At 38.9% G+C, this 22,273-nt stretch overlaps 1 protein-coding gene across 50 annotated transcripts in view; it reads right to left on the reverse strand.

Annotated features, from left to right (window-relative positions):
* Positions 1-10,064: 10,064 nt before the first annotated feature.
* Positions 10,065-22,273, reverse strand: part of RIMS2 (regulating synaptic membrane exocytosis 2) — a 401,331-nt gene continuing 389,122 nt past the window's right edge. For all 50 annotated transcript variants that reach the window (XM_060775747.2, XM_060775725.2, XM_060775741.2 and 47 more), the window contains 4 exons: positions 19,973-20,085; positions 18,566-18,667; positions 14,885-15,024; positions 10,065-13,229 (listed from right to left, as the gene is read on the reverse strand). In XM_060775747.2, coding sequence (XP_060631730.2) covers positions 13,011-13,229; positions 14,885-15,024; positions 18,566-18,667; positions 19,973-20,085 — 574 coding nt within the window. In that variant the 3' untranslated portion in view covers positions 10,065-13,010. The remainder of the gene's footprint in view (positions 13,230-14,884; positions 15,025-18,565; positions 18,668-19,972; positions 20,086-22,273) is intronic.

Consider the following 22,273-nt stretch of genomic DNA (forward strand, 5'->3'; position numbering starts at 1 on the left):
CAATTTCCATGCCATGTCCTATTCCAAGACCAACTTGTCTTTCTGTTGCTCTTCACCTTATCTCTCATAGCACTTCTACCTACCTCACCTATGGGTTTTATCAATTTCTATCCAATTTTAGTCATGGGCCTTGCTGTCTTTGTCTAATTCTATTACCATTCTTATCATTTGTTTTTATTATGATTTTGTTATTTTATTTTATGATGTTATTACTAAGCATTTTATTTGATGTTATTGTCTTGTTTATATGTATTTTTATTCCATTGTAATTTGTTTGGGCTTGGCCTCGTGTTAGCCACCCCAAGTCCCTTTGAGAAGATAGTGGTGGGGTATAAATAAATATTTTTTTATTATTTTATTGTTACCTTTGGCCCCATTCCACTGGGGAAAATTTCCGCTGCCCAGCTTTCCCCCCATTGATGCAAATCCAACACAGGAAGCTTCCAGTGTCGCCACCGCAGCGGCATACACTGCTATCTCTCCCTTTTGCCACAGAGCCCCGCTGGCAAAAGAGGAGAGGAACCTGAGTACAATGTATGATGAGGTCATCAGAGCTTTCAAAAATGTGTGTCATTATACGGCAACAATATGTTGGTGTGTCATGCAAGTCTAATAGGAAACCACTGAGTCTATTTGAAATAGGCAAATACAGACTTGCATGCATTTTTAGATACCAAAAGTGGTGATTACTATGGTGCACTAGTATATTCCTCTTGGAAAATATTGGAAATGTATGTTTTTCTCTTACAAATCACATATTTTTAAAAATATAAATGAAAGGTTTTCATGAGATCCACTGCCATTGCCAACACAACTATTGCCTCTTTAGTGCTGGAAGGGACATGAAGGAACTCCCAGATGTTTTCTTGTTGCCTGCTACAGATAGCAATGGCCTTTTCATGTGTTTTTGGAGTTAAGGAAGGCTTATGATCAATTTTTGTTCTTAGACAAAGGTCAAAAGCTGCAGATTCTTATTATAAACATTTATTAGATATCACCAAAACAGGCACCAGCAATATAGTTGAATTGTCAAAGGCTTTCACAGTTGAAATCACTGGAGTGTTGTTTGGATTCCAGGCTGTATGGCCGTGTTCCTGTAGCATTTTCTCCTGCTAGAATATAGCAACACCCCAGCAATGCACTTGTTCATTTTCTGCTTGTCAAGATGTTTCAACTTCTTAATCCCATTGCTAATATTATTACTGTTAGGAGTTATCTAATACACTACATTGATGGCAAGAAGCCCACAGAGAAGGCATACAGGTCTTCTCTGTTATAGTGTTTGTATGCTTGTTGGAAATGCCACAAATTAGATTGCATTAGATTGCTGAAGAGGTGGATATTGTGTCTTGGCTGCTGGTGACTGACACGTAGCAGGCATCTCTCCACAGCAACCATTAGCTAATGGACTCTGGTTGTACTACAAGCTGCATAACAGCCACCTCTGACATTTTCTCTGTCTCACGCACCAGCTGCATGGATGCTGTGCAGTAATTGGTTGTTGCACAACACTTGCTTCCTGTACAGAACTCGGCATGCCTTTTGCAGGGAGGTGCTGTTCCACTTGTATACACAAAATGTCAAACTGGGAAAACGAATAGCTCAGAAAAGTAAAGTACAGTGACAAATCAAGGGAAGCTGCTCAGGGTACAAAGCTGATAGAGTCGGTAGTGGATCATACAGATGGAGACTCACAAAAACAGAATGGGTCTATATTCCTTTTGTGGGTTTCAATGTTCAGGTTCTTCTAAGTATGGAGAGTGTCTCCAAACTCTGCATAGAGTAAAATGCACAAAATAGCTTCTCAATTCAGCCATTTTCAAATACTCTAGAGCAGGCATGGACAAACTCTGGCCCTCCAGGTGTTTTGGACTTCAGCTTCCACAATTCCTAACATCCTATGGCTGTTAAGAATTGTAGGAGTTGAAGTCCAAAACACCTGGAGGGCCAAAGTTTACCCATGCCTGCTCTAGAGATAGGTGTGTATTTATGTACCTTCTCCTCTTTAAGTTTTATTAGACTTCGCCTACTGATTACAATGCACAATAAGTTTCCCTTTCTGTGTCTGCTTACTTGAAAGCAAACCCCATAAAACATGGTAGGTCTTACTTTAAATTAGTGGTCCCCAACCTGTAGTCCATGGACCACCTGTGGTCACCAAGAACTAAAATATGGTCCGTGGCCTCACCCTTACTAAACTGTTGCAACAAGAGCAACTGGTCTTGCGAAACCCTCTTATACTGGTGAGGCCATGGTGATGCCAGGAGAGGAGAGGCTGACTACCCATGAAAGGCATGACAACAAGCCTCCTGACTGCTGCTTCTCCTCCTCCCTCCCTCACCCCTGAGTGGAGCCGTTCCATGTGGTGCCTGGAAGTGGGGGGCCTTGGTGTCTTAATTTTTAGGCCTGTTCCTGGGGTTATTTGGGGTGCAGATTCAGAAAACTGCATTGGATAGACCACATCAGCTCTAGATTATTAAATATAGTTTTCTGTGAGCGAGCAGATGATGACTACTTGATGATATATATTCTGGATCGGAAACTAGAGCTGGTGTGGTCTATCCAATGCAATTTTTTGAATCAGCACTCCAAATAACCAAACTGAATCTAAAGTTGACCAAAAACTGATTCGTGATCTAGATGATTATACTACATATTGTTATCTTTGCCCTTCCATTTCTCATTTCCTTTCCCTCGCCTTTTATCCCTTTCCCAATGACCTGAACCAGTATGTTCTAGTGCTTTGAGTGTTGACCTAGGCCTCCAAGGAACCATGGTTTAAATCTGTTTGGCCATGGAAATAGTTTCTAATATAGATAATTTAGTATTAATCTTTTCCATTCCCTGTGCTTTGAAACAAATAAACTGAAAACCCAACTTTATGTGCCCTCTCTTTCCAAGGTGAGGTATGGTGGGAGCCAAAATGAGTTCAACAGTGTTGTAATTGCTGGAGACATTCTAAAAAAGCTGAAAGCTTTCTGTATTTATTAAGTTTGATCTATTACCAAAGCATTGAGTCTGACATGCTAAGAACACAACCTTTCAGGAACTCTAATTAAGTATTCATGGCTTGATAAAATAAACTCTCTTCCCATCACAAAAAGGCATTTTAGCCAGATTGATAGATTTGCCCTATAAACCTTTTTGCTGAGATGGGTTGTTCACTAGCAAGCACCTGACTCTTCCATACACACACACACACACACCTCCAAGTAAAGCATGTTATATTATTGTGATGAGGAAGAATGTCTCTTTAAACAAAAGGCAGGTCTGTGAAAAGTTCCAGATTTGTTTCCCCCTCATGCTCCTGATCAGCTGCAGGTCTCCTTCGAACCTTTAGATGGCAACCTTGGTTGGGTTCACCTTTCAAAGAATGGAACTAGACTCTTGAGTGAAAGGTAGCACCCTGCTGGCTTTTATAAAGAATGTCCACCATAATTCAGGCAATAATAATAATAATGATAATAATAATAATAATTTATTTGTATACTGCCCTATCTCCCCGAAGGGACTCAGGGCGGTTTCCAACATATAAGGCAAAACAATCAATTGCCAAGAAGAAAAACATACAAACAGATTAAAATAAAAATATGATAAAACACAAAAATCCTACTAAAACACAACAATAAAAATTTAAACCAATTGCAATTATAACTCCATCAGACAAGGTTCAATAAAACCAATGGCTAGGACTACAAAATTGGCATGGTCAACTATAAAAGGGCTGGGCAAGGGATAGTGGAAACAGCGTATCATAGAGTCAGGAAACTGGAATAAGTGCCGAACAGAGTACTAACTGACGACCTAGGGACTGGCACTGGGGACTAATCATTCTCTAAAACCTGCTGGAACATCCAGGCTTTCAAGTCCCTAGGGAAGGAGGACAGTGTTGGGGCTTGCCTAATCTTCCTGCGGTGAGTGTTCCAAAGTTGGGGCACCATTGAAAAGGTCCTCTTCCTTGTCCCCACCAACCATGCTTGTGACGGTGGCAGAAGCAAGAGAAGGGACTCCCTTTCTCTCACCAGTTCATAGGGGGGAGATGCAATCATGAAGATAGATAGGGCCTGAACCATATAGGGTTTTGTAGGTCATAAGCTGCACCTTGAACCTATCAGCAGCCAGTGGAGCTGCTTTAATAGGGGCATCGTGTGCACCCTCTAATTAGCTCCAGTTAGAAGCCTGGCCACTGGCCTTTGTACCAATTGCAGTTTCCAGGCCGTCTTCAAAGGCAGCCCCACATAGAGTGCATTGCAATAATCCAATCTGGATCTAACCAAGGCATGGACCCCCATGGCCATGTCTGGCTTCTCAAGGTATGGCCACAGCTGGTATACAAACTTTAACTGTGCAAAGGCTCTTCTGGCCACCACCGACACGTGAGCATCAAGCTTCAGTGCTAAATCCCAAGCTGCAGGCCTGTGTCCTCAGGGAGAGTGCGACCCTGTCGAGCACAGGTTCCCATCCAATACTCTGATTAGTCTCATGACTGACCAGGAGGACCTCTGTCTTGTCTGGATTAAGCTTCAGCTTTTTAGCCCTCATCCACCACGGCTGCGAGTCACTGGTTCACGATCCAGGAGACTTCCTTGAAATTTGGTGGAAAGGAGTAGTACAGTTGAATGTCATCTGCATACAGGTGGCATCGAACTCCAAAACTCCGGATGACCTCACCAAGCGGTTTCATGTCGATGTTGAAAAGCATGGGAGATAGAGTGGAACTTTGTGGGTCCCCACAGGCCATAGGTCCAAGCAGGTATCCCCCAGCTTCACCAACTGGGTGCAATCCTCCAGGAAGGAGCGGAGTCACTGCAAAGCAATGCCCCCAAGACCCATTCTGGAGAATCACCCCAGAAGGATACCGTGGTCGATGGTATCGAAAACTGCAGAGATGTCCAAGAGAACTAAAACCAAACTGTGAAGAATAGAAATAATCGCTATCATCTAAGAATCCCTGGAGCTGAGAGACCACCACTCACTCTAGAACCTTGCACAGGAAGGGAAGATTGGAAACTGGCCGGTATGTCACCAATATAAGTTTTTGTCATTCTAAAGGAACTTGTGAGCTGAAAAGAAGGTTATAAACACCAGTAAATACATTCAGAAACTTAGCAATAAATCCTTTGACTTTGTGCGCAAACTTGCTATCACTATTGAATGTTAAAAGAGATCAAAGAGCACCCGTACTAACATCTGATACCCACAGCTTTGAAAATGTCTATGCAGAATCTTTTCTCAGTTTTCCTGCCTGAGAAAAAGGGAGGAGCAGTTAAATCCTCAACTTGGACTATAAATACTAAAGATCAAATATACAACCAGACAGGCATGGCACAAAAATGAAAAGTGCAGGAAGGAAGAAGCAAATAAATACATCCAAACACTTCATAAATACATGCATGTCTCATGACCACATGACATGACCGGGAAAGGAGAGGTCATCATATTTCTCATCTGCCCAGGAAAAATATTTCTGCAAATTTTAGTATGAATATAATATTAAAATACAACAAGCCACAACAACGGTAACAATGAAATAACACATTTTAAACAGAAGTTGGTATCCCATTATGGTATATATGCGCATATGTTCTTTTTGAATAGTATGCAAATCTCTTGTGCTGTCTTCTAACCTGCTTCTGCCCACATAGCTGCAAACTCATATGGGGCCATGTTATTTTCCTTCCTGATTCCCAGTTTCAAACCCTCTAACTGTCTCAGTTTGATGTTCATAGCCCCGATTCATCCTTTGCCAACCCAGTCCCTTAGGTGTTTTCAAAATGTCCCAGTTTTTTTTACTCCTCCAACATTCAGCTTATTTCACTTGCTGCAGATTGAGCTCAAAGTGCAGAAGTGTTTTGCATGTAATTAATTCAGCAAGAAAGGGGATTTTTGCTTTTATCAGTAGGCAACAGGGAAAAGCAAAATGATGCAGTCTTTCCAAGCTTGGGAACAGAATATCCTGTACTTGTGGAGGTTGAACATTGGGAGAGATTTTACTGTTTAGTTATTTGAGTTTATTTTTCCTGCAGAGCAGTGTTACATTTTTATTCTCAATGCAATAATATTTACTCAAAATATCTACTCATAAATAAGTTTCAATGAGCTTTAATTGGTACCTGTATGTATGTATATGTGTATATATGTGTCTTCTCCTAGTTAAATATGCACAGAACTGTAGCCTGAGGCATTCTAAAAGGCTATTGGAATATATGCATATAATGACCAAGTTTTTCCGACTATATCATTCTTACCAAATTACATTCCATTCCTCTCCTAGAGCAAAAAGTGTTATATTCTATTTCTCCCTACCCCTTTTCTTCTTCTAAGATAAATATACAGCAAATATATGTGGTATTTATATACAAACAGCATGATATGGTGGTGGAATGCATCCAGATGCACATTCCAGAGTCTTAAACACACCATTTTTCTTTCAATGTCAGGCACACTCTTATGCAAATCAATTTGTGCATTCCATTGAAAGCAATACAATCTGGATAGACAGTCTCTACATGTCAATGTAAATCCATATGGGCATCTGAATAGACAGTCCACATACATTGTAGGTAGAGGATTAAATGGAATGTGCATCAGGAGGGTGTGTACCATTGCAACCAGTGCAGAGAAAAAAAATGGGGCTAGGAGAGGAGAATGGCTTATATAGCCAACTCCTTGTGCTTACTCTAATCCTCTCTTGTTCAGGTCTAAGGCTGGAAGGACCATGAAGATAGTCATTTGTTTTCTTTCAGTACAAAACACCTCAACTCACCTGCCTAGACTCTAAACACTTTCCTTCTATGTAGGCCTATCGCTTCGTTCATTCCTCTCCAAGAGTGGTTGGTACCCAGCATCTTGCCAAATGGAGAAGATGGAGAGAAACGGAGAAGTTCTCTATTTTGCTTTTGACTCTGGCCTTCACTAGCAACATGAGGCAAACAAAAAGAGATTAGGAAAAGATTTCTGGCATATTTGTGGAACAATAGCGAATCTGAAAATTTAACCCTTTGAGAAGAGGAATTGTCTTGGGTTCTTTTCATCCCCATTTGTAAGACAGCAGAGCAGCGTGGTTTCCTTCTTGAAAAACTGGTGTTTTGAGTACCCTTTTTTCTTCTTTCTTCTGAAAAAGGTACCAATAGTCTCTAAAAGTTCATGTTGTAAAAATGACACAAGATTTCTGTTTTCTTTGCTTTTATTTCAGTTTTCTGAAAATATTAGTTTTGTCAGAATATCCAAAGTAGCTCTTAGGTTTCTTCCCCACTCCCATGCCACACTTATTAATACACTTACCTCTGTATTTAGAAAGAGATGTTGATTTACTTCTAAGCAAACCAATTACTTCTTTCCGTCAGGATGTCCCTAATATCTGGAATCTTATTTATTTATTTAACTTGTATACCGCTCGGAGCAGTTTACAGAAGCAGATTAAAACAATACAATTAGCTTTAAAAATAACAATAACAAAACAATAAGCGGTGAGAACAGACATTTCAATCAATTTGTGCATTCCATTGAACAGACATTTATGTACATCATTCATCAGATATGTTAACAATCCATTGTCTTATCAAAAATATATCTGTGCTGCTTGCTGCCATTATTAATTACATTAATACATTAGTCAGTGTATTTGTTGTTTGATATATTGACATAAAGACAATAATAAGTTAGCAAACTACTACCTGTGACTAGGTGCCACCTGAGTTTTTCCAGAATTGTAGTCCAGCCCTTACACCACTATACAACTCTGCTCTCTAAATAAATGTTGCCCTACCTATACACACACATTTTCAGAAGGAGAGAAGGTCCAGATATCAGATCTGGGATATACAGTTTTCTTCATAGGATGAGATGTATAATCAGCGGCTTGCTGACATTTGGGCATTTTGTTATTGTCACATGTAGCTTTGGCTAAGGAGAAGTTAACTATTGGTTTGTCACGTGTGGACACCCACTGATGTATATCAAATGATGTTCACAGAGGAATAACACACACTGCTCCACACAACCACTCCTAGGTGCTTATTTTAATGACAAATAGTGCTACATGCCTATGAACCCTATTAATGCATCCAGGGGTTTGAAATCCTAGGTATTGTCATGTGCCTTCCCTGAGATGAGGATGATCCAATGTGCCCTTCCATTTATTGTGCAACAGCATCCTTCATCCCTAATTGACTATGCTGGCTTGGGCTGTTGCTATAATCTAATATCTGGAGAACCATCCCTGCTTTAAAGAAAACCAAACAACAAAACCTATTCTTTTCTGGCAGAACACTATTCTAGCTCCAAGAGTCTCAAGGTTTTTATAGGCTAAAGTTACAGCTTCCAGAAACCCTGTTTGAGAATGCATTCCTTAATTAGCATATAATATTTAATCATAAATTCTAAGGGACCTTGAAGTGTCTGAAATATTAATAATGGATATGATTTTTAGACTAGTTTGGAGAATCATCTTAATGGAGCTAACCGTGTGCAGGGATGGGGGGGACAGCATTTCAAAATCAATCATTTGGCAATACCTTTATTGAGACCAACCATAAGATGCAGAGCTAACCTTAAGAAATGGGGCTGTTAAGTGGGGTCCACTACATGCGAGTATGGAGAAGGGCAAACCACAAATTGCTTACTACAATGCAGTCTGAACCCTGCCACATGCACAATGGAGGACCATCTCACAGCGACACCAGAGGCACTCCAAGTGGCCAGCTTCTGGTCAAAGAACATTTAGCATAATGCCTAGTTTTTAACTTTGTGTTTTTAAATACATTATAATTACACCCTCAATTTACTTCTGACACAATAAAAATAAGACCAACCAAAATGTCCTAAAATAAAGTAAGTTTTTGAGTTCTCCAAAGGCATTCATCAAGTAAGATGGAACAAAAATTGGCCACCATGTCTCCCTGCATACTAGTCTGATGAAAAATTCTGAAGAACCTGAAAGTTTGCTCCCTGGTTTTTGCAATTATATTGGGTGAGACAGTTGTCAAATGATGGGGTATAAAAACAACGTATCATTAATATGGTCTGTGGCAGCATACCAAGGAACCTTGTAGCACCTTTGAAACTAACTTAGAGAAATAAGCTTATAGTACCGGCTTTCGTAGACTCTGTCTGCTGGAGTATCTGATGCCTCCAGACAGTTGATGAAAGCTGGTGAAAGCTTATGTTTATTGTTGCATTTTCAACCATATCACCACATCAACCTCTGCACAAAATGCTTGGTTTCCATCTTTAAGTAATTGCACCTGAAAGTTTGTTTAGTCTTCTGTGTATGCACATGCTGCTTAGCTATCCTCGTTACTTCAAATATATATTTACACAATTATCTGAACATAATTACTGTATAGGGAGTAATGTTAAGGCACAGCGCTTTATGAAGCTGTACATCTTAGAAATCAGTTTTTGTTTGTTTAATGAGTCTAACCACGGTGCTGAGTCACTAGTTCTATGGATTTGCAGCTTTATCTCCACTTTATACAAACTATCATGAAAAATTTCAGTAACACCAACCCACTCATGTACACCACTTGCTGATAAAATGTCAAGATGAATAACTTTGGAATAACCTTTGAGAACAATAAGGTACAAACACCTGTAAGCTTTTAAATAAATTCCAGAGTGAAGATGAGAACTGTGCTTCTATTACTTTTTAATGCAAGGAGCCAGCCGTAGCCCAATGGGTTAAACCCTTGTGCCAGCAGGACTGAAGACTGACAGGTCGGAGGTTCAAATCTGGGGCGAGTGTGGATGAGCTCCCTCTGTCAGCTCCAGCTCCCCATGCAGGGACATGAGAGAATCCTCCCACAAAGATGGTAAAAACATTAAAAATACACACACATTTGGGCGTCCCCTTGGACAACGTCCTTGCAGACTGCCCATTCTCTCATACCAGAAGTGACTTGCAGTTTCTCAAGTCGCTCCTGATACACAAACCAAAAACAAAACAATTTCAATGAGTCTTGTAGGTACATTTCCTTCAAGTTTTTAAAACTCCTATCACTCAAGGAGATCACCAACGTCTCTTGGGAGGAAAAGTGTATTGAGGAAAAGAATCACTTAACAAATTCTGTAAAGAAAATGTTTTATTTAAAGTGTTAAATAAATGCCATCACCAGAATGAATTGGATTTACATTAGTCGGTGTTCATTAACAGGCCTAAACTGTCCATTTCTCCCCCAACTTCGATTCCCTTTATTTTTAAAACAGACTATGTACAAGACAGCTGTGGTCACTGGAAGAATGCTATTTACATGACTAAAATATAAGCAGAGTTGCAGACATGTGGTTATTTAAAAAAAATACAATCAACTTTTAAAATAAATACTGTATAATGACCAAGTATGTACAGACTTTTCATACGGTCATATCCTTCTTGTATGAATTACAAATAATTTTATATAGGAATATGCATAAAAGAATGCATCGACTGCATGTCACAGTATGAGGAAGAGTCATATTTTTTTTTGAAAAAAAAAGTTTTTCCCTAGGGAACAATGCATTATTTTGGTATACATCCGCAATTTGTACCAACATAAATTATTTCACTCAAATACATCTTACCAATCTTCTTTCACTTAGTATATACTGTATATAAAGTTTGTAAAAGCCTCTCTCATCCACCCTAATTTCTGATGGATGCAAGGTCCTTGATACAGAACTCCCACCAGAGATAACGTCTCCATTATTTACTACATAGGAGAATCTCCATAAGCGCATTTCTTTCCATTGGTGCACAAATGGAGTTTGGGTTTGTTGTATGGGTGCAATTCATGAGGCATTCTAGCTGCACATTCTCCATCTGTTTGAGTAATGCTCTCATGGGCAAAATTAATGCACTGTGCTCATTATTTTGCTTCATACCTAGATGCACCCTATCAAATAAAAGGCATCAGGAGGATTTTCAGTTCTGGCTTTTGCTCTTCTGTGAGTCAATCTATTTGGGCAGGAGGGGAGGAGGTAACGTTACAGATCTTTTGCCCCAAATCAGAATATTTGCGTGCATGGCCTTAATTTAAACATTATGTTTATTCAAATATTATTGCAGTGCTTTGACATTAAACAATAGGTACGGATTAAAGGCATCGAAAGACACAGAAAAGAAGAATGATGCACTTAAACAAGTTACATTCCCTTTCATTATAAAATCACGAAAGAGTTGGACTTTGAATACTCCACCTTTTCACCCCAGCTTCCCATAGTTCTAAAATACCTGCGTACAGGTGGCAGGCGTAATGTTACTCCTTTACATTTAGGCTCTTGGTGATGGTGTCAGAATTATTAAACTCAATGTATTTTAAGGCGTTAAAAAAAAAGTCCAAAGGTGCAATCCTGCAATCTCTTAGGGCATGTTGGTACCATTAAAAATTAAGTAGGTGCAGGACTGCAACTCAGGTTGTGACTTTTTGATGTCAGCTTTTTATATTCACCAATTTGCCACCACATGGTTCATGAAAATGGGTTTAATTGCTCTTTATTGAGGCCCTAAATGGGTAGCAGTTTGTTTGGCTCAGTGCAAATGATAAAGATGCTGATAGTTAGCAAGACTGTCATCTTGTGAGTTCTTCAAGACCATCCAGAAACGATAGTTCAACCTTGAATGAATGATGCTGGTGCTGAAAACAAATTTATTGAAGATGTTTTACAAATGGCCACATGATTCCAGTATTTTGCTGCAGAATTTAATTGAAGGTGAGGAAAAAAAATAAAAGAAGTTTCCATGCACTGTACAATAAACTGCAAAAAGTTCAATTTTTTTATCAAATACATGCTGAATTATTGTAATGTACTCCCCAAGCCATGTTGCAAAATACTTTTCAACATGCTTGAAAAAGGTCTTAACCAATATTTTTTTTCTCAAAGATTTCAGAAATGCAGAATAACCTGCAACCCTGAACCAAATATGGAGCATGAGAGTAATAAGTCAAAAAGTAGCGTTTTCAGAGTATAATGATCATCCTGGGAGGTAGGAAGGGAATGAGAGAGAGCAAAAGGAGGGAGGAGGGGTAGACAAGAAGGGGAAAGAAGTGTACAATTTGCACATATTGTTGAACTTTACAAGGCTTGTACCTTTTACATTTAAATAAATTTCATATATTACACTTATTTCTTGTCACATAAACATAATTTTTAAATATTTGCTAGAAATCATTAATTTTTCATTTGTATGTCTGCCAAAACACAGACCATGATTGGTTTAAAGAATGATAAACTTGGTGTGTATTACCACCCTGTTGCATTCTCTCCCTTTTAAAACCATGCACTAGTGAAATTTATTTTTAAAAATAATATAAATTGTTGAAAATGGCTGATTTATTCTTTTTTTGCAAGTTGCAGCCCCAAGAAAATAATTTTAAGTGTTCAGCATAATCTGTGTCCATGCAAAAAAGTGTCTTTAATTTCATACAGTACAGTATAGCCACAGAATTTTGTTTTTTCAGAGTCCACGCACATGGGGTTCGACTCTAGCGAGAGCTGAAATTGCAAGGCCTGCCACTATAAGTCTTCAACCTTTCTGGTAAGGCGAGTTTCCTCTGCTGTTCACAATTGCACTGGCTTTCCTTTAATTAACCCTCTTGGCTTCCATCTTTCCGACGACTTGTGGCACAGTGTTTGGGTAGCTCCATGTTTCTGTGGCATCACCAGGCTTGGGGTTGGGGTCGGGCAGGAAGGGGCAGAGAACAAAAAGGGAGCGAGAAAACAGATGTGCCATTGAAAGGGATTCTTGTTGCATGAGACAGCTTGATTCTTTAGTTTAATCCATGGCTTCAGATTGGACTACAAGTTGAGTGTCACTGAACTCCCGACCATTCAGTTCTTTCCAGCTCCACTCCTTCACCTGAGGACTTCCTTTAGAGCACAATGTGTGCAACTTCCTCTGAGAACACAGAATCGCTTTATAGCCCTAGAAACAGGCTCCAAAGACACAACATTAAGCATGCAGTGTTACCAGGGTTTGCGACCTGTTGATTTTTTTTGTAACGCTGGTTGCTCTGACAACAGTTTCACAGCTGCTATGAGCGCGCGTAAGAAGGTCCCGTTGAACTTTCAAGAGATGATTGGGAAGCCCTTCTGGTCAGAGGGGCCAACGTTGGATCTACTAGGGACGAAGGGGGAAAAAGTTTGAACCAGCCAATCACCATATTGGACAGGTCCAGTTCATCTAACAGTATCTGTGCCACTCCCATAAAGGATTTGTGATCCATACGTCCATAATCGCCCCACACAATAATCTGTAGGGTCAAACAAAAGAAACCGATGTCAGTCATGGTGAAAGTGAGTTCTTCAGATTAATAAAATGAACCAGAACAGTAAATACAAAGTGTTGGTCATTATCTTTAAAGCCCAAATGGCTTGGGTCCAGGCTATTTACCAATCGCATCTCTTCTTACAAACCAGCTCAGGCACTGAGGTCATCAGAGGAGGCCCTGCTCCCAGTTCCACCCCCATCTCAAATATGGCTGGTGGGAATGAGAGAGAGAGGGCCTTCTCCGTGTTCACCTCCCCACCTCTGGAACTTCCTCCTTAAAGAACTTAAGCTGCCCCCCTCTCTCCTCTCCTTTAAAAAAAACAACTGAAGACCTACTTTTGCTCAGTGGAATATGGAGAGGAGGAGGATTAGATAATAAGAGATCACTACCGGGCCCTGGTTGACAACTATTTTGTATCTGGGCTCTGCTAGCTCATGTCAGCCCAATTACCACCATTGGCCATACAACCAACCCATACAACTCTGTGAACTCCAGTTGGCTTCTGAAAATTATGGTTGAATGTTTGTCCAGATTTTATAGAGACATTGAATGTTTGCTGTTGTATATTGGAATCCGCTCTGAGTCCCCCCGGGGAGATAAAGCAGAATACAAATAAAGTTTTATTATTATTATATTAAAGGACAGCAGTAGTAAATCTGCAGTTTGTATGTGTCCCTATCCCTTTTTTATCCCAGGGGCCCCTAGGAGTTTTTCTTGCCCCTGGTAATTTTGCTATTATAATTTGGTGACAGAAAAAAGTGCCCGTTTGCATGTTTTACCCATCTAGTGTGCATACAATCCATATTCATGGATACTTCCCAGAAGCATGGAATTACTTGTAAGTCTTTTTAAAAAGGTAAAAGAGGTTTTTTTCTCTGTGTTGGCAGCAAAATTGACCATAACATGATGGGACCTGCCTTTTGGATTGCTGCATCCTGCCCACCCCATGGCAACTAAATGTGCTCCCAGTCTCCAAAATGCTCCCATTTACTTTCAGCTTCTCATTTCTTACCCCTGGGAGACTGAGCACAATTCAAAATGAAGTATTGGTCTCCAGCTACTCAGTATTTTGTCTTCTATCAAATTTCTTAGTATGCAAGTTCAAAGATACATTACAGACTGAGTATCCCTTACCCAAAATGCTTAGAACCAGAAATGTCCGTATAACAAAGTTATTTATTATTATTATTATTATTATTATTATTATTATTATTATTATTTAATATTTGTGTGCACACATTGTCCTATTTTGGAGATGGGACCCAGATCTAAAATAGAATTCATTTATGTTTCATATGCACATATCCTAAAAGTAATTTTATATACAATCAAAACTTTAAACAAAGTTTGTGTACGTTGAACTATCAAAAAGCAAAAGTTTCACTATCTCAGCCACTTCTGGAGTATTTTAGATTTTGTATTTCCAGAAAGGGATACACAATCTGTACTAGAAATAAAAATGATGCTTGATACCAGCGTGTTGCTTTGCAGCATGTCAGCTTACGAGTTAAAAAATATTTTTAGTCATCCGGGGTATGAGATATTCCATGGAGACCAATTTAGGGAACCAATTTAGGCTTACAGCATTCAATGGATGGTGATTAAATTTAAAAAACATGGCTAAGAGTAAAAATTACCTGTAAAACCTTTCCTTGGGGACTCTCTTCAAATGACAACAGCTGCTGATAAAGAGGTTCCAATGTTTTCCTTGCCACCTTTGTTTTCTTTTTGGCTATACAGACTCCATTTTCTAATAAGTACACCTTGACATATGGTGCTGTGGGGCGAAAAAACAGGAAGATTAATTCAGAGGCCTGTTTTGTGAAATACCTACACCATTTTAACATTGTGAACAAAATCTTGATATATACCTGATAAATAAATACATCTTAGTAAACCTAGCCAAGACAATTGATAGTCTTACCTAGATTGAAGACTTGGGTATGGGACCAAGCGTTTGGAGAGTAGTTACAGTGCAATATGCGGCTACAAAATTAAGATGATTGGAACGGCTTTTGGACTATGATTTTGGGACTATGTGTGCTATGTTATAGCTGCTTATTTAAATGTATGTATATGTCTCTGTTGTTATGATTTTAATATATAATGTATTTTGTATGTTTTATGTTTTAATGCCCCTTTGGGATTGAGATAGAGCAGGATAAAAATATAGTAAATAAATAAAAACAAATAAATTAGCACAATAGATAATCTAGTTTGGAATACCAATGTAAGTATCCACTTATTTCATTATGACATGTAAAAAAAAGATAATTTCAGTAGTCTTCTCTTTGTGTACACTTCTGAGCACTATTTTAGTTGAGAAATAAGGAAAACTTTACAAAAACGCGCTTGGTTTTTCTATAACTTTTTTTTCTGTGCAAAACAGCATTACCTTTAGACAGGATAAACTGATTGCTTTTGTGAAAATTAATGTGGGAAACCTGTACAAGAATGAGTATGTCCGTGCAATTAAATGTCTTAAAATCAGGCAAGTAAATGTAAAACAGCCAAATGCACCAGAAAAAAACTGCAGTGTATAAAGAAGATGTCATTATCTTAGAATAAGAGTTACAGGTGGGGGATCGGAATCTGACAGTATGGAAAATGTAGAGGTTGGTTTAGCAAATTCATGTGGTTTGTGAAATGTTTTTAGATAGAGTTTGTGAAATGTTTTTAGATGATCCTACTTTGTTTTTAGATAGAGTATGTAATCCTACATTGAGACCAAAATGATTCTGCATGGCCTTGGTGCAAGTCATCATCTCTGGTTGAATAACTGGAAGGCTGAGGACAGCAGTGGTTGCAAACAAACCACAGAAGGACATTCAGAATATGGCATTCAAGACGTTTCTCTCTAAGCTAGTTTCTATCAGTGAAAATAACATGTGTCTCTAAAACAGTGATTCCCAACACTTTTTTTTTTACCAGGGACCACTTGGCCAGGAACCACTTGGCCAGGGACCACTTTGACCAGGGGCCACTCTCCAACATTAGTACCAAAAGGGTTACAAATCTGTTTTTGGTCAACTTTAGATATGGTTTGGTTATTTGGGATGCTGATTCAGGAAAAAAGCATTGGAGAGACCACATCAGCTCTAGTTTCTGATACAGAACACATGCCACCCAGTAGTTGCCATCTGCTCACCAAAAGAAAACCATATTTAATAATCTAGAGCTGATGTGGTCTATCCAATGCAATTTTCTGAATCAGCACCCCAAATAACCCGAGGAACAGGCCTAAAAATGAATACACTAATGCTTCCAGGTGCCACATGGAATGGCTCCAGTCAGGAGGAGGAGGAGAAGCAGGAGTCAGGAGGCTTGTTGTCATGCCTTTCATGGGTAGTCAGCCTCTCCTCTCCTGACATCCCAATTGCCTCGGCACTTTAAGAGGGTTTTGCGAGAACAGTCACTTTTGTTGCAATGGGGTAGTAACGGTGAGGCTGGGGTCCATATTTCCAGGTCTTGGGGAACACTGGGGGCCCACAGACCACAGGTTGGGAACCACTGCTCTAAAGGAACAGTAGGGACAACTATTTCATGTCTTAAAGAACAACACTGAAGGGGGATGCTCTCATGAGAAATAATGACTAATGAAGGTTGCCTGAGTGCCCTAAATACACCAGATGCTATTTGCTCTTGGCAACTAAGCAGTGTCAGCTCTGGTTGGTACTTGGATGGGATACCATCACAAATACTAGATGCTGTAGTCTATATTTCAGAGGAAGGAACAGGTAAAAATAATCTATGAAATTAATGGGGTCATCATAAATCAAAAGGAAATTTGAAGGCACATACCTGTGCACACAAAGGTCATTTAAGTTTCAGAGCAATTCAAATATATCTGAAGCCTTTCCAGTATTCTAATCAGGAAATGTAGCATTGATGCAGCTTGTGTCAATGCCAGAGGATGTGAGTGTCCCAATGTCAATACTGATATATTGATATTGAAGACATCAATGCAGTTGCAGCTGATAAAGGGTGAGATCGCTGCTGCTAGAGCCACAACTTCCAACAATATAACTGCCAGTGGGAAAGGGAGAACTGGACTCTCTCGCATCCCCTATGTATTTTTCTCTTGCTCCATATAAGGTTCTTCATATGGAGCCGAGTGCATAGATTATGACTTTTGCCTCAAACAAGCTATTAATCTGCCTCAGGTGTGTTGGTGCTGGCACTGGCTCTCTTCTAGACAAGAGAGTTGAACAAGTCATACCCCTGAAGCCAAAAGCAATATTAAGGGAACTGATCTTGAATAAAGAAAGGTGTAGGTTATATAAAGTTTCTTTCTACAGAGTGGAGATGGAATAATCCTTATTTTCAAATTTATTCAGTGAACAGGAATCACAAGATGTCCTTCTTGAAGACAGAATAAATAGACTAACTGTCCTGTCAGTTGGTGGAACAAACTAATTATAGAAGATGCACTTCCATAACAAGGCTTTAGAGGCCAGAAATCCTCTGGTCAGAGGACAACAAATAGAAAATAAAAATGTACTAAAGGAGAAGACATAACTCATTGTCAAAGAAAGAGAACATTCTTGTTCAAGAATGTTCTAAATACGGCCCTGTACAAATCTCTCTTAGCTCAAAGAAGACCACTTACAGAACAACCACAACAGATACATAATCTGCTCTCATGAAGAAAAATCTAGTTTTCAATAGGTTAATATCCCATTGATTGTTCCTAACTTGAATATACCAATTTGAATCCATTGTTGATTGGTGGGTCAACACATAGGCAAATCCAAATAATTCAGTTGGTCTAATCCAGTCAGAATTAACAAGATTTTGACCATCGAAACAATTGCTTCTTGGTACAATAAAATAAAACAAGAACCAATCTAAGTTTTAGTTTTCTGCTAATTATGATTTCTATTAATGAGCAAAGCAAAGGGGCAATTCATAACTGCTGAAGTTTTGGATTCTAAGAACAGCACAAATGTCCACATATATAATCACTAATTCAATATATTGTAATATAAATATCTTATCAAACCAAGTTATGAAAGTGGAGTTTTATAAAATGCATACAATTAAATATAACAGCTCTATAGCAGTGGTTCTCAATCTGTGAGTCTCCTAGTGTTTTGGTGTACAACTCCCAGAAATCCCAGCCAGTTTACAAGCTGTTAGGATTTCTGAGAGTTGAAGGCTAAAACATCTGGGGACCCACAGGTTGAGAACCACTGATCTATAGAGACATCTGGTGAGGAAAGACCTTGGGTACTGTGAGGAAGGGCACATTTAACAACCACAAATGTTCATGAACCTTCCGTGTTTTCAATTATATGATTTAAGCATATTCTTCTTACCTGGCAGTGTCTTTGAACCTGGTTTTACAACAAGGCCTCGAGCTCGTATTATCTCTACTTCCAACTGTCCCTTTTTATCCATCATTCCAACCTGAATATCACCTAAATAGGGGAGAAAAACCCACAGGTATTAAAATAAAATGAAGCAGTGTTATTAAAATACGTTATCAATGGCAAATCATTCTCCTTTCCCTGTATTTTCCTCATGTAAGCAAGACATAAAACAAAGTTAATCTTCATTGCATCATTAAGTTCATCATGATATGGGCATAATAAAAGGGATTACTTAGAACATACACTTGGATAGAATCTTATTTTGCCTTTTCGGTACAAGTGTCAGCATGCTAAGCAAGCAGCTAAGGGAAAGTAGACTGTCCTTTTGGTCCTTTTACTTTGCTGAAATTCTGGGGTGTGGCAGAACTTCCCTCTTTAAAACAATGTACATTGACAACGTAACTTTGGTTTTCAAATTCAAGAGAACATCTGGGAGCTTTTGGGGTGTTCAAAGTGTGCTTGTTTTACTAGGGAAAATGGGCCTTGTTCTATATTGACTTTGTTTTAAAGTGGGAAAGTAATTTTTTTTTGTTGCTGCCAGCCGTCAGTTCTATTACATAAAATTTGGCAGGTGGAGGGATGCCCTGTTTGTCCTAACATTACAATAGATGCTCTTAAAGAATTATATCTCTAAAGTTATGGTGCCTCCACTAATGCTTTTTTGTGCTTCAAAACATTCTGCAGCAACATTAACCACCAGTCGTAGAATAATGGGCCTTGGCAGCACCTGACTCTGCAGTTGAAATTGTGCTTTCCACAGTGGGATAGATGTGCTCCTTAAACAATGGGATATAAGTACTTCTAACACAAAGTGGAGGATTTTTGCTTGGGCCAGAGTATATTAAATATTTTGAATGTGCTGACAATGAGAATGGCTTTTCCAACAACTCTGGAACTGGGGAGGAAAAGCTGGTAGGAACAAATGGTTGACATCAGAGATAGGGGAAGTCTAGCCCATGGGCTCCATGAAAAGGGCACTAATTTGGGGGAAGGAAACACATTAAAATGCCTCCTGATGACTCCAAAAAGACAATTTTATCATGTTTTTGTCATCCTGAGTCATTGTTTTTGGCCATGGAGAGGACTTTGTTCACATCAACTGATGAAGAAGACCCAATGGCTTTTACCATTACACCCAACTGCTCATGCTCAAAAAGAAGCTTAGATGATTTTTTTTGTATTTGGGGGCCAGAAAGATCCAGAAAAATTAAATGGGGATACCTGTGAGCTTGTGGGGATTTTTAAAAGGAGGTTTGGGACTGTGAGGACCATACTTCCTCCATCATTTTGTAAAGCATTTCAATCAGGTGAATATATTATTGACAAACTAATCACAATGGAAAGATTTCTTACCCATTGCTGGAGCAGCCAGAGTTTGACGCCCAACAAGCTGTGCAGGACCAAGTCCATCGAGAAAATCACTGAACTGGCTGTCTGCAGCCAACCGCACACCAGGAAAGATCAAACTGGTGGGGAAAAGACTTATTTTAATAGAAAATTTATTTACAAAGTAAAAGAAACCATACTTATGTATTATGAATTCAGCTCATAACAACACATGCACCAACATATACCTAAATAGTCCCAAGGACAAAATATTTTTATATAAAATATTCAGTCAAAGACAAATTTTAGATCTTCCAAAATGCTGAATTTTCCATTCTTTCCTCCAAATGTTCTATGGCAAAATATGGAATTGTTATTATTGGGGAATGAATCTTGATTCCTGCCCCTTTGCCATTTATTCACATTATATCTGATATTGACGATCTTAGGTCAACCTTTGACCTAGAGAGGAAGATGTCTTGCTTTGCTAAAAGATGTATGAGATGGTAGAAGCTTGTGTGTTTCTCTCTCATGTAGCATACTGACTATAATAAAAAAAAAAGACTGCTTTAAAATAATAATAAAGTTGAATACAAGCATTATCCTATGGCTTTCAGGAAGAGTAACTGTCCTTGACAAATACCATTGGAACAGAATAAACTAACTGCAGGAGCGCTCTACAAACGCAGCCTCGTCTCCTGCATACCTCTCGGATCTCGTGCTGAACAGAATAAACATTTTCTGAGAAAGTACCAAAGCTTGTTCCTAGTGAAAAGTTTACTTGGGACTATAAAGAAATTCTTTCAACTTTACTTTTTTAGCTATGGTCAACTTTTAAGGTCATTTCTCTACTTTCAGAGAGGTTAGGGTGCAGGACCCCCCAAAAGTGGAATTACCATGAATATCTCTAGGTCGCTAAAACAGTATTGAACACATGAAAAATATGGAAGCCAACTTTAGGGTCACTAGTGGCCCCGCTAACTACACTTTTTTCTTCCTTGCTTTTGTTGAATCATCAGGGATCTTTTTTAAAACATGATCATCTACGTATATAAGGGAGGGGCTTAATAGCACTCAGTTCAACAGCCTGAAGACACTAGATTAAGCCACAATTTTCCTTTCCAAGAAACAGAACTGAACATGTATATAAACTATATTAAATCTTTGCAAGAGCATCTCCAAATGTTGCATCCCAAAAAAAGTCTAGTAATATTGTCTAACTAGACAAACGATGTTATGATGCATTATGAGTGTCGCTTTAATACTTCAACATCCATATTACAAAAGAACATCCAGGCACTTGCAGAATATTGTATTCTCTTTTCCCTATATTTAGAGCAGACTGAAAATTTCCCCAGATTGAAGGGGTGCATTGAGAGCTCCCCAGAGAACACATCACAACAAACCTTCCAAAGTTGCCACATGTTTTTTTCCATAGGTAATTTCTATTCAAGACAACCTAACAAGAGCACATTTCTGTTGGACATGAAAGGGCACTCTCGTTGTATGCCATATTTCCCAGCAGAATCGGTGGGATTTCGTGGCATTGGGAACACAGTGAGAGAGTACACAAATGGCTGGCTGGCAGGAGTATAGAGCCAGCAGGTCACAAATTACCTATTTCTGTCTTAGCGATGAAAAGTCTCATTAAAACTTTCATCCGAAGATGAGGCTAAGATCTAAAGTATAACAAGCAGAATTCTGCTTGCACAGTACTTTCCTTCCTCTTGCTGTAAGTCCACACATCATTAATTTCAATATGTGTAAAGGAATCTACTCGGCAATAGTTCAGATATATATGATTTGAAGAAAGGACACCATCTCCGCTAGAAGAAAGGACACTGTTGCTAGAACAAATCTCCCTCAAATTAAAAATAAGGACAAGGCATGTTGGAAATAGCAACCTTCTCAGCCTCCACTAGTTATTTGTCATATACATAATTGCTTGCTGTACTGCATGTGTGTATTGGTTTGCAATTTGATCTAATCTCTTTGTTGTGGGAGGGGATACAGACCATGCGATCAGAACTGAGCATGTTCAGGACTCTGACTCCATTTTAGAGCCAAGTAGAGAAGAGTGTGTTTGCATCAGAAACACACATCAATTTAGACTTCAGTAGCAAAAGTATGTTCTATAGAAGCTATCAGACTCTTAGAGTAGAAGTCATATGTATGCTTTAGACATCAATGCAGGAACAGTATGCTTAGAGACTTATTACTCTCAAAACAGAGAGATGCTTTGGACTATGGACTATTGTTTCTAAGGAAGGTGCCCTGTGTTATCTACACAGAGAAACTACTTAAAATCCTATTGTAACTGGATTCATA

Source organism: Anolis sagrei, chromosome 4, assembly GCF_037176765.1.
Source record: "Anolis sagrei isolate rAnoSag1 chromosome 4, rAnoSag1.mat, whole genome shotgun sequence".
NCBI lineage: Eukaryota > Metazoa > Chordata > Lepidosauria > Squamata > Dactyloidae > Anolis > Anolis sagrei.